General features: G+C 44.2%; 1 protein-coding gene across 1 annotated transcript; it reads right to left on the bottom strand.

Annotated features, from left to right (window-relative positions):
• Positions 1-2,737: 2,737 nt before the first annotated feature.
• Positions 2,738-10,779, bottom strand: LOC308315628 (intermediate filament protein ON3-like). Its single transcript, XM_080763698.1, has 8 exons — positions 10,210-10,779; positions 8,033-8,241; positions 6,589-6,649; positions 6,403-6,498; positions 5,325-5,489; positions 5,007-5,132; positions 4,318-4,582; positions 2,738-3,976 (listed from the first exon to the last, which is right to left on the bottom strand). Exons 1-8 carry the CDS (start codon positions 10,675-10,677, stop codon positions 3,663-3,665), a joined length of 1,704 nt encoding a protein of 567 aa, XP_080619824.1. The 5' UTR covers positions 10,678-10,779; the 3' UTR covers positions 2,738-3,662.
• Between the last annotated feature and the right edge of the window lie 644 nt (positions 10,780-11,423).

Below are 11,423 nucleotides of genomic sequence, written 5' to 3'. Positions count from 1 at the left end.
ATTATTACTATATTTGTCCCTTTTTGGTGGTTGGTGCTGGGGTCTGGGGGTAGGTTTTTAAAAATGAGGCAAGTGGGCAAGCCAGTTACTGTAGTTGGCAAAGAATCTGAATTAAGTTTTATGTGCATTTTTTTGTATGCCTGTACCTGTCCCTTTCATCTTAAAATGAAATAGAAATGTATTAAAACATAATATGTAGATGACTGACATCATCAATATACATTTATGATGGCTTCCCTGACCACAGCTGTCTACCAGGGTGTTCGAAGGTCATCGCCCACCGTCTGCTAAATGCCTAAATTGTAAATTGAGGCACCCAAGACCTTCTGACCACAGCTCACAGCCACAGCTGACAGCTTCAGCAATGTCTCCAACCTCACAGGGATGCCAGAGAAGTCCCGCCGGAGAGGGAGTTGAATTCCTTCTGGACAGATAGGTCTCCTCCAAACGTTCTCAGTTCACCCGCACTACCCGCTTGTTTGCGAGATGTTTCCCTGCCATCTGAACCAACTCACCACCAGAAGGTGATCAGTTGACACCGACATGTCAGCCCCTCTCTTCACCCGAGTGTCCAGAACATACAGCCTCACATCAGCTGATAGATTTCAAACGACCTACTGTGGTTCTGGTACAAAGAAGCATACTTGTGAGCATCTTATGTTTAAACACTAACCTAACTTACCGGTATCTAACTAGAAAAATATAAGAATAAGAACAACAACTTACCAAACTGTCACGGTTTGCAGGTGTTGTAGGACCCAAATGCAGGAAGTCAGACAAACAAAGGAGATGATAATCAAAAACTACATTCACTAATACAAAGTAACAATGAAACAATTTAAAACGCTCTAGTAAAAATGCAAACGGAACAAATCACTGGAAAATGTAACAGAGAACCATGACTACACTTATGAACCAGCACGAACACAGAAACACACAGTCTGGTCTCAGGAGCTTATCACCCAACCAGGCTCAGCTGGTCCTCACAGGTGACTGCACTATGGGCAATCAGAATCTTGGACTCAGGTAGAAGCATAGAAGAAGGGAGAGAGAGTAGGAGACTGGCTGAGGGGGACTGGGGAATAAAGAGCTGCATGGCAAGCGTATAGGGGCAGAAGCACACTTTCCACCATACCACCATATTCAATTGTTTATAGGATCAATATAAGTAAATTGATATATGATAACCCTTCCACAATAGCAGCTTTCATATTTTCTATTTTTTGCATATTTTCCTATATATGTTTTGTGTGGGCCCCAGGAAGACTATAGCGACCGCAGCAGTGGAAGCAAATGTGGATCCGAATAAAGAATAAAGATAGTGTAATGTGAAAGCAGATAGGCCTACCTTATATTTAGAGCTTAAATAGAACAAATAAAGATATAGGCCTACAGTACTATAGGCCTATATTTATTCTAAACCTCTTTTCTATAATCCCTTTGCTCTCACACTATCCTCTGTCTTCTCATGGAATACAAAAACGATGGTGCGTGCACAAAATAAAATAATTTCACTGACTGCTTTACACCTGTAAGACTGTGATGTGACAAATGAAAACTGATTCTGTCAAAGTCAAAGTATCATGTGGAAATTAACTGCATGTAATACTGACATATTACACACGGAGGAGCTCCAACACAAGCCTTATATGGTGTCCATTAACTTTATATTTCATACAGCCTGCTAACCATTTCAAGTTATTGGCCAATACCGTAGCCTTTGTTTTCAATCCCAACATTTTTATTGAGTCCATAATTATGTTTCATAATCTCATGAGGTTGGGGTGGTTTGAGGGGGTAAGGCTTGAGGTGTGCACTCCGCATGTGGCACCTAATTATACGAATGAAAGCCCAATTTAACCTCAACTCACATTAGCCTACACAGCCTATAGTAAATCCTATAGTAAATTCACACTTCGAAATCAGAGTCTGGGGTTTAAAAACTGTTCCAACACTAACAAGCTACTAAGCTATAGTAACATGATCAAGCAAGATATTTGGTTGAACAAATAAAGCTCTGTTGCTTTTGTTCCTCACAAGTTCAACACATTACATTAGTGATCTTAACCTCAGTGTTTTGGGGGAGGACATGATCTGAAAAGTCAGGGGAAACCTTGCAAAATGCCTACAGTAAATTGCTTCATTGCAGGGTTTATGGGATATCCCACATTCCAAAGTGAATGAAAGTGATATGTGAAACTAAGGCAAACCGGCCAGCACTAACATATACAGTACTGTACAGTATAAGCCCTGGGCTAACAGGCCTGTTAATAAGGCTATACAAATGTGAAATGGCTTGCCTTTTGCAGTCAAGGAACAGGGGCGCTTGTTATAAAGCTTCTTCTAAAGCAATTTCTCGTTCTTGATAAACAACTGTAAATGCTAGCAGTCATTTTAATTGCATGCTGCGTTCATTTGATAGCACATAGTATAAATAAATATAAGGATTAGATGTATTTTATTCCGGTTTCTCTCATATGTTCATTAATTCATTAATTGAGCAGTTGAGACGAATAACAGTCCAAGTCCACACTCATTATCCATAATGTATAAATGATGTATATGGGGTCAACACAGCTAGGCCTTTTCGGGGAGGAGTCAGAATAAATTAGGGACTTAGACTGCTTATTCGTCTCAACTGCTTCATTCATTCATTCATTCAAAACCTTAAACCATAATTTGCTAATTCATTTATTCATACTTTCATTTGAATGAAGGATAAATTAATCACAACGTGGAGATTTCAGTAAACACTGTTTTATTTGGTTTGGTAGCAAAAACAGCACCTCAGGACAACAGTATTGTGTGGGCAGTCTCCTAAGGGGTCGACCGTTGACAGTTACAGGACACACACATAGGGGTGACATGCACTACCTACTGTAGCAGACATTTTTAAGACATTTGGTTGACCAAAAACACCTCCGCACTGTTTAAGTACATTCACAATACTACTTTACCCATTTCATGCAACCTGTATTTATTTATTCTTTAAGGGAATAGCCCTTGTAGTGTGGAATAGTAAAGTTGCATAGATTGGAGGGAATGTGTTGTATGTTGCTTTTTGTTTTGTTTTTGTTTTTCAACTATTACATAGTTGCAATTTGCCCATCGATCCTTTTTCTCTTTTTTTGTTGCTTGTGAGACAAAAACTTCAAACAACTGTTTTAGTAAAAACAAACATTCATCTTCAAGACATACAAAATGTGACTGACAAAAATAGATTCTTTGGTCCCTTTCAGATCTTTTTTTCTTTTCGGGTCAGGACTATTGCTTCTTTTAGCGGACACATGGAAGGCCTATGGTACTGTAGAAGGAATGGCGAGGAATTGCTTCAGACTGGGTTGTTAGACAGCGGTTTAGTCTCTCGAGACAGACGTGTTAGGCTCCCACAATTCTCAAATGCTTCCGCCTGACAGTCTGTACTTCATTTTCGTGAACACCGCATTGTGATAGGTCGAATAATACCCTTCCAGTCTGAAGAGCAGATTCCTGTACTTTTACCAGGCGGAATTGCACACTCTGTAGCATTCAAAGATTGTGGAAGAGAGAGTCATGGCTTGAGAGACTAACGGTTTGGGGGAAGTGAGCTGTGAGTATAAAACTACTAAGACTAACAGGAGAAGATCCTAGCAGGCCGCGACGGACGCTTTCAGCTGAACTGCTCAATCCTCCACCACCTCAGAGGACTCCGACACCACTTTGCCGTCCTTGGTCTCGATCATCTTGATGACGACACTCTTCTTGTTCTGGACAACGCTGCTCCCGCTCCCGCTGCCGCCGTAGCCGCCGCTGCTGCCGGAGCTGAAGCCGTAGCCGCCGCTGCTGCTTCCGTAGCCGCCGCTGCTGCTTCCGTAGCCGGCATTGCTGCCGTAGCCACCACTGCTGTAACCGCCGCCGTAACTGCTGTAGTTGCCGCTAGAGTAGCTGCTCTTCAGCTGACTGTCCATGCCACCACCGTAACCGCCGCCGTAGCTCGCTGTTGAGAGGGGACGAGGACAAGAATGAAAATGGGCAATTGAAGAAATCTATCAAATCATTGACCATCTAGAGATGTTTTACACTTTTCATTTGTACATACTTTTTAAATGTGTAGCCTTATGTTTTTATCTTCATATTGTAGGCTACATCCTTTAATACTGTACGAGGAGAGTCATGCAAATGTTTGCCAGAGATGGAATTTTTATGTTTGTTTGCGAATGAAGGGATTGCTTTTAAAGCCTATAGGAAAACGAATACAACACCAGGGTATAATCATGGGAAACAATAATAACCTAGCTGCAGTTATTACAAGGAAATAACGGCAAACTCGAAACTCACAGCTCTGTTGGGAAATGTTGATTGACTGGATGCCAGTGGACAGCCTGTCCTCCTCTCCCTCCAGCAATTTCCTGTAGGTGGCGATCTCGATGTCCAGGGCCAGCTTGACGTTCATCAGGTCCTGGTACTCTCTGATCTGGCGGGCCATGTCCTGCTTGGCTCTCTGCAGAGCGTCCTCCAGGTCCTTGATGCGTTCCTTAGCGTCCCTCACGGCCATCTCTCCCCGCTCCTCAGCCTCTGCAATCTGGGCCTCCAGGTTGGCCCGCTGATGGAAGACAAAGAACAGAAGACATTAACCACTTGTATGGTTGAGTGAAGTCCCTCAGGGCTCTGTGCTGGTGTGTTGTTGTTGTTGTTTTCTGTGGAAGCTTTCGCCACAATACTATACTACAAATATGTCAATGGTGAGAATTCAAAAAGTTCAGAAAATAAATTGTGTTATTCTCAGTTAAAACTGGCGAAGCTAAAATGTTAAAAACAAATGGTTTTGATTTCAGTTAAAGTGTTTTACTGCGCCATTCCTGGTCACATGACAGTAAGAACAAAAATGGTGGAACAATATCTTTATGATTATCAAAGACTAATGTCGTATGGCAATTAAAATGACTAAATTAAGTTGCAATGGTCCAAAATATGAAAACAATGATGGCAAACTACAGAAGTCTACTCTGAGCTACATAATGTTTTACCTGTCCCTTGACGCCATCGATCTCTGCTGTCAGTCTCTGGATCATGCGGTTCAGGTCTGAGATCTCTGTCTTAGTGTTCCTCAGGTCATCTCCGTATCTGCTGGCAGATGTCTGCATCTCCTCGTACTAAACAGACATCAGAAAAACAACCAATCAGTATTGATAATGCGCAGAGAAATGTTAACATTGTGATTTCAAATGTCATTGTTAGGTGCCAATGTAAGAGATTCAATTTGCGTTATAGCGCTGCTATACTTTTTGGGCGGATCTACAAGCTCACAGCACTCAGCGTGTGAGTGCATCGGAATTGGACCTCACCTTGGACTTATACCACGTCTCGGCCTCTTGGCGACTGCGGTTGGCTACGGCCTCGTACTGCGCGCGCACTTCGGCCACAATGGCGTCCATGTCCAAGGTGCGGCTGTTGTCCATCTCCACGACGACTGAGGTGTCCTTGATCTGTGCCTGTAGTTCACGCAGTTCCTGGAGGAAGAACCATGACAGACATGGGATTAAAACACCAGGCAGAAACAAATTCTGAGGCTGTTTAAAGCTGCAGTCCACAACTTCCGTGTCCTACCCGCGATATGAACCCAGGTCGCTCGTGCAAGACGAGTGCAGAACGTTTTACTGTAATGCAATACCTCTAGTCAACCACTAGTGGTCCTACCTGTAAACAGCATCTACATGTCTCAATAGAAGAGCAGGGAGACCACCTCTAACCACTGCAGTTATGTTGTTCTTATTTATAGTGTATTAACAACATACTCTACCATACATGATACAGATTTATTTAAATGAAGTATTGTATTCACTACAAGTTATGGATTGAAGCTTTTTATATATTTAAAAAAAGTCATTTCCAAGGATCAACATGGTCCTTCAACATTGTATAAATTAAAATCCTCAATCCTCTCAATTCAACCCAAGTTAATTCAACCATCTCCTTCAGTTCCAGAGGTAGGGCAAACATCTCGTCAAGATGCTAAACAGATGTGTAAAAACCCATGAATGCAGTAAAGTAACAACCCACACCAAAATGGCATCATATCATAGGGACCATGCCATAACTCAACAAAGACAGCTCGCTAATTAAACCCGGAATAATGTTGATGAAAGCAACCCAGAATTCATCTGTTTGCAATCAAAATAAGCCATGCTTGGTACACGGAATTGCTACCATTTCTACTCTGTAACCTTTATTGATTCAATCAAGGATGGTTTTCTATTTTATAATTTCTTCTCTTTGCTTCTTTTGATTTTATTCTAGTGAGTCTGTGAGTAGTGAGTGCAACCATAAGGCCCAAAACAGCTGGTGCTTGTGAGGCCCTAGGGTTTGTCTGAGCCAATCAGGATGCAGTGGGTGAGTGACGTCAGGCAGTGAATCATTGCTTACCTCCTCATAGATCTGTCTGAGGAAGTTGATCTCATCTGTCAGGCTCTCCAGTTTGGCCTCCAGCTCGACCTTATTCATGTAGGCTTCATCCACGTCCTGAAACATACGGAATCGTCAAATCGTTAGGGACAACCGAGCACAGAGAACAAATATGTTCAGTTTAAAATTTTGAATCTCGATACTGACCTTCTTGATGAGCACAAAGTCGTTCTCGCACTCTGTACGCCTGTTGATTTCATCCTCGTACCTGAGTGCAAACATTAGAGATTGTCATTAGTATAACATTTTAAACTAAATCACAATTTGACACGTACGATTCTATCAAGTCATGTTCATAATCGTCGCTGTTGGGCAGAAACATTGTCTCCATACTTCAAAAAGTTGCATAAATCATCACAATGGGGTGTGTTGTGGTGGGCTTGTGCTGTATCTTTACTACTTTTCAATTCGTTTGAAAAAAGATTGTTGAACATTCTGAAAACCTGCATGCCCAAAATGAGAATGCCAGTTTAAAGGTACTGTCTGTACGTTCTATGAATAAAATATTTAACCGATTGAATAATAATTACAATGGAAACACATGTTCCATTTTCATGGACATACAAGAGAATATGTTACTTCAACACTAGGAGGCGTGAGTACTCTGTCCCTGGTGCTGCACCAGCGCAAATGTTGATTTAGAGCAACTTGTGAGTAGTTTCAGGTGTTCATATTTCTCCCTTCAAGCCCCCTCTGACTTCAGTTAACATGCTCCAGGTGTCTATAAGAAGCCAATAGATTTATGCAGCACTGCATCGTCTATGCACTGCTGTGCATGGGTGTGTTTGTTTATGTCATGCATGTGAAAGGTTCATGTCTCGAGTCATTATTTTGTATTGTGTTGGTTTTATAATTCAGGACATGCCTATTGTGTGCTGTCATTCCCTGCAGATCTGCGGTCAGACAGATGTGGGGAGTAGGTCACATAGCGATCAACTCCAGCGTACGGCTCGTTCCGTAGTGTCAAATTACTTGAAACTTAATAATTTCAGAACTTGTTTGAACCCTGAGCCTTGACTGTTCCGAGTCAGTGTATTTTTTAATTTAGAACAGATGAGACATGCATGTCCATAAAAAATATGAGTCCACAGACCATAAATAATCCTACATGTTCCCTTCAACTTCATTGGAATAATCCATTTAGGGTTAAGCTTATTTTCACACCCTTGCTCCTGATCTTCTAGTCATGTGTAGCCACATAATCCGGAATCTCTGAAAATGATGTCTGGTGACATCTAAATTCAATGTTGTTTCTAAAACTGAGTGGAAACAGTTTAGGGGAAAGGAACTGCATTGTGGAACCAATGCAAAGACTTTAAGGTGGTCCTTCATATTAGATCGGTGATGTGATTGATTTTCAACGCAGTGCATGGTCATTTTCTCCACTGTTCTAGCCCCTACATTTCCCAGACATATCAGTAGGCGGAGATCTCTCTTTGTCTGGCTAGGCAAGACTACTGACGGTAGTGACGGACGGTAGTGAATCATAAATTCCAGATATATCCCTCCCACCCTTTCCTCCTGTATTCTTCCTCCCTTCCCTTCCCCACCACCGTTGGGTATCAGGTCCTCGTGCCTCACAGACACTCACTTGTTCTTGAAGTCCTCTACCAGGCCCTGCATGTTGTGCAGGTCGGCCTCCAGCCTCATCTTGTCGTTGCCCAGGCCATCCAGCTGCCGGCGCAGGTTGGTGATGTAGGCCTCGAACATGCTGTCGATGTTGGAGCGTGTGGTGGTCTGCCCCTGCAACAGGTTCCACTTGGTCTCCAGCATCTTGTTCTGCTGCTCCAGGAAGCGCACCTGGTATGGAGAAAGATGAAGCCATGTCATTATAGGCAAACATTTTTCATTTTTCGAAATTAGAAAAAGGATACATTATCATAATGTAATAATGAAAATTTAACTATTCTTCTTGGACAATATAATAGGGACGCCAGGTTGTAATTGCCTGTAATGGTGATGTAAACGCTGCTCGCTGACATGAGAGCCACATAAAAGCTTGGATAACATCCTGGACATCAACCAAAATGGCAGGATTCAGCCGCTATTCACAATCAACTGTGTTTATTGTTCTAATCTGCGGGGGCCAGCTGCTCATTGGTCATTCCAGCGTGTGTCTCTCTTTCCATAGGAAGGCCCGCTGTACAAGCATCCTGACAGGAGGTCATGTACTGTGGAGGGAGGTGTGCATTTCGGGTTTGGAAAAATGGATGACGAGGAAAGAGGTATTTAACCCCATCCCTCCCTTTGTGTCTTCCTGTTTTCACAGAGCAAGGGAGACTGATATCCGTTGTCACGGGTGCCAGACCAGATGATAGGAGGAGGGAGGGGGGAGGGCATGGTTATGAAGCTAGGCAACCTTTTTCGTTTACATACACACACACACAAGCAAGGTAAATATTTAACTGTGAGCTAGGTGCGATGAGGGGAGAGAGAGATTGAGAGAGAGAGGGGGAGTCACTCCATTGGGGGTGGGAGGGGCTGGAGAACACTGTGGGGGTGGGGAGGCGAGAGAGACATTTGTGGACATTAATAACAGGGTGTGACAACAGGTATGTGATGGCCAGCGACTGAACCTTGCCCCTCCCCACCTCGCTGCTGCATTCTATTCACAGAGCAGCTCTGAAGTCTGGAGGACAGAGCCTCTTGACAGTCAGCTCCTTTGAGCTGCAACAGACGTCCTAAAAATGAGGAGGCACGTATCCGAACAGACCGTTATCACCAATTATCAAGCGATAAGCCAGTTTCCCTATAATCTCTCGGTTTGATGGTCCGCAGGCCTCAGAGAGAAGAAGAGTGGTTATGTAACCAATCTGCCAGTGTTGACCAGAACATGAGACCAACTGGCCTTCTAAAATATTAACCTGCTGTGGCCTGGGTAAGAGTAGAGACGTTGCACTCAACTATACGCCTAGCAGCAGCAGAATGGGCTCAATGTCAGGAAATACGTTATGGATGAAAAGCTATAACATTGGACACTACTTTGTCATGTCATTAGCATGTCACTGTAGTGAACATTTCTGTTATTGTCAATTAGGTAGATATGCTTGGTTTCTGTGTCACTGGTGTGTGTGTGTGTGTGTGTGTGTGTGTGTGTGTGTGTGTGTGTGTGTGTGTGTGTGTGTGTGTGTGTCCGTAAGGGCCACATATTAAGAGCCACACCCCAGCAAAGGGCAGGCCCGTTCCCAAGGTAACTCGTATCACTAGCTATGGGCTTCATATGGACACACCCTTCGCTCCCTTTCCTCGCCCCTCGCTCTCGAATCCTCGCTCGTCCGCATGTCTGTTTTCCATCACTATAAAAGGACTGCCAGAAAAGCATTAGATATGAGCCCTGAAGCCAAACCCCTAGAGACAAACATTCTTATCTCCTCTGTCTTGACTGCGTTCCGTGGGAGGTGATGAAACCATAAGGGAGATTAAATCAACTTTTTCTCCAAGCCGTCGAACCCAAGGTATTAGCATAGTATTGCAGACACATGGATCAAACCTTTGATCAAACACAGCTTGCATAACCATCATGGCTGAGAGAAGGAGGAGAAATGGGCTCCCCGTGTATAATTAAGTTGTACAAGCACAAGGCAACCTCGACACAGAGAAGGTTCACACACAGACACCTACAAAGTGAAATCATCAGTGTCCAGAGGGTCAGTGTAACCCAGAGAGGTCAAAGCGGACCTGTAAGGGTCAGTTTTGACCTCTCGGAGTTACATTGACACTTTCAATGGGTTTCACTGCATGCTCTTATTGTACAGCACAAGCACTGACCTTGTCGATGAACGAGGCAAAGCGGTTGTTGAGGCTCTTGATCTGTTCCTTTTCCTGGGTGCGGACGGACTGAATCTTGGGGTCGATCTCCAGGTTGAGTGGGGCCAGCAGGCTCTTGTTCACCGTGACGGCCTGGATAGGGACATGGCCGCCCATACCCATACCTCCACCCATGCCCATACCTCCACCCATACCCATACCTCCACCCATACCCATACCGCCACCCATGCCCATACCGCCACCCATGCCCATGCCCAGGCCCATGCCGCCTCCGTAGGCACTGGAGCTGGATATGTAGGAGCCACCGGATCCTCCTCCATAGCCCCTGCTGGGTCCTGAGCTGCGGACGCTGTAGCTCTGACGGGAGGCCACACTGGGTCCGCTGTAAGACATGCTGCTGAAGCTCCTGGGGGCCGTCCCCGAGGAGGACGACTTGACACTGTAGGTGACGTTCCTCTTCACTGACATGGTGAGTTCTGGAGTGGCTTCAGACTGTACTGAGGAAGGATTAGGCTGGCGGGCAGGCTGGACGGCTGGATGGCTGGGGAGAGACCAGAGTGGATAGACAGAGCACAAGTTAGTGAAGTGTTTTTAACTGCCTGCCGTCATGGGAGGGGATTGCAGTCAGCTGCGATTGGCCAGCAGCTACGGCTGGGAGGGGGGAGAGAGAGGCGGTGCTGTAACTAAACACTTCTGGGTTTCTATGACGCATCGTCCAGTCATTCCAAACCATTACCTGGCCTTTCTAGAGGACTTTCTGTCAGGGAAAACTTGTTCTTTTTCTGGATTGTCAGGGAGGGCGTGTACTGTATCATTCCCATTGTTTGTTAGATTCTTAGTTAATTAGGTTTGTAGAAAGTTAGTGAGTGTGTGAGTGTGTTAATGAGATAAGTTAGTTAGTTAGTTTTAGTTAGTTAGTTACTTAGTTATAGTGTCTTTCTAATTTTCTATCTTTCTTTCATTCTTTCTTTCTCCCTAAATTCCTCTCTTTCTTTAGGGATTACTCTTCTAAATGGTATGCAGCTGCTCTTACACAGCGTGTGTGTGTTGTTGTATTCACTTGTTGAGGACCCTGGTCCGGTTCTGGCTGACCGGTAGTGTGTGTGCAGACTGGGTGGTGTGTGATAATCCAACTGAATTATTCCTGTGGTAACGGCGGCGATCGGACGGGCCCGGGAGAACAGTAATAACGGGACACTCAGACAGTATCTCGC

This window comes from Protomyctophum bolini (assembly GCF_963924005.1).
Source record: "Protomyctophum bolini genome assembly, chromosome: 5".
NCBI lineage: Eukaryota > Metazoa > Chordata > Actinopteri > Myctophiformes > Myctophidae > Protomyctophum > Protomyctophum bolini.
This window is presented reverse-complemented; position numbering and strand designations above follow the sequence as displayed.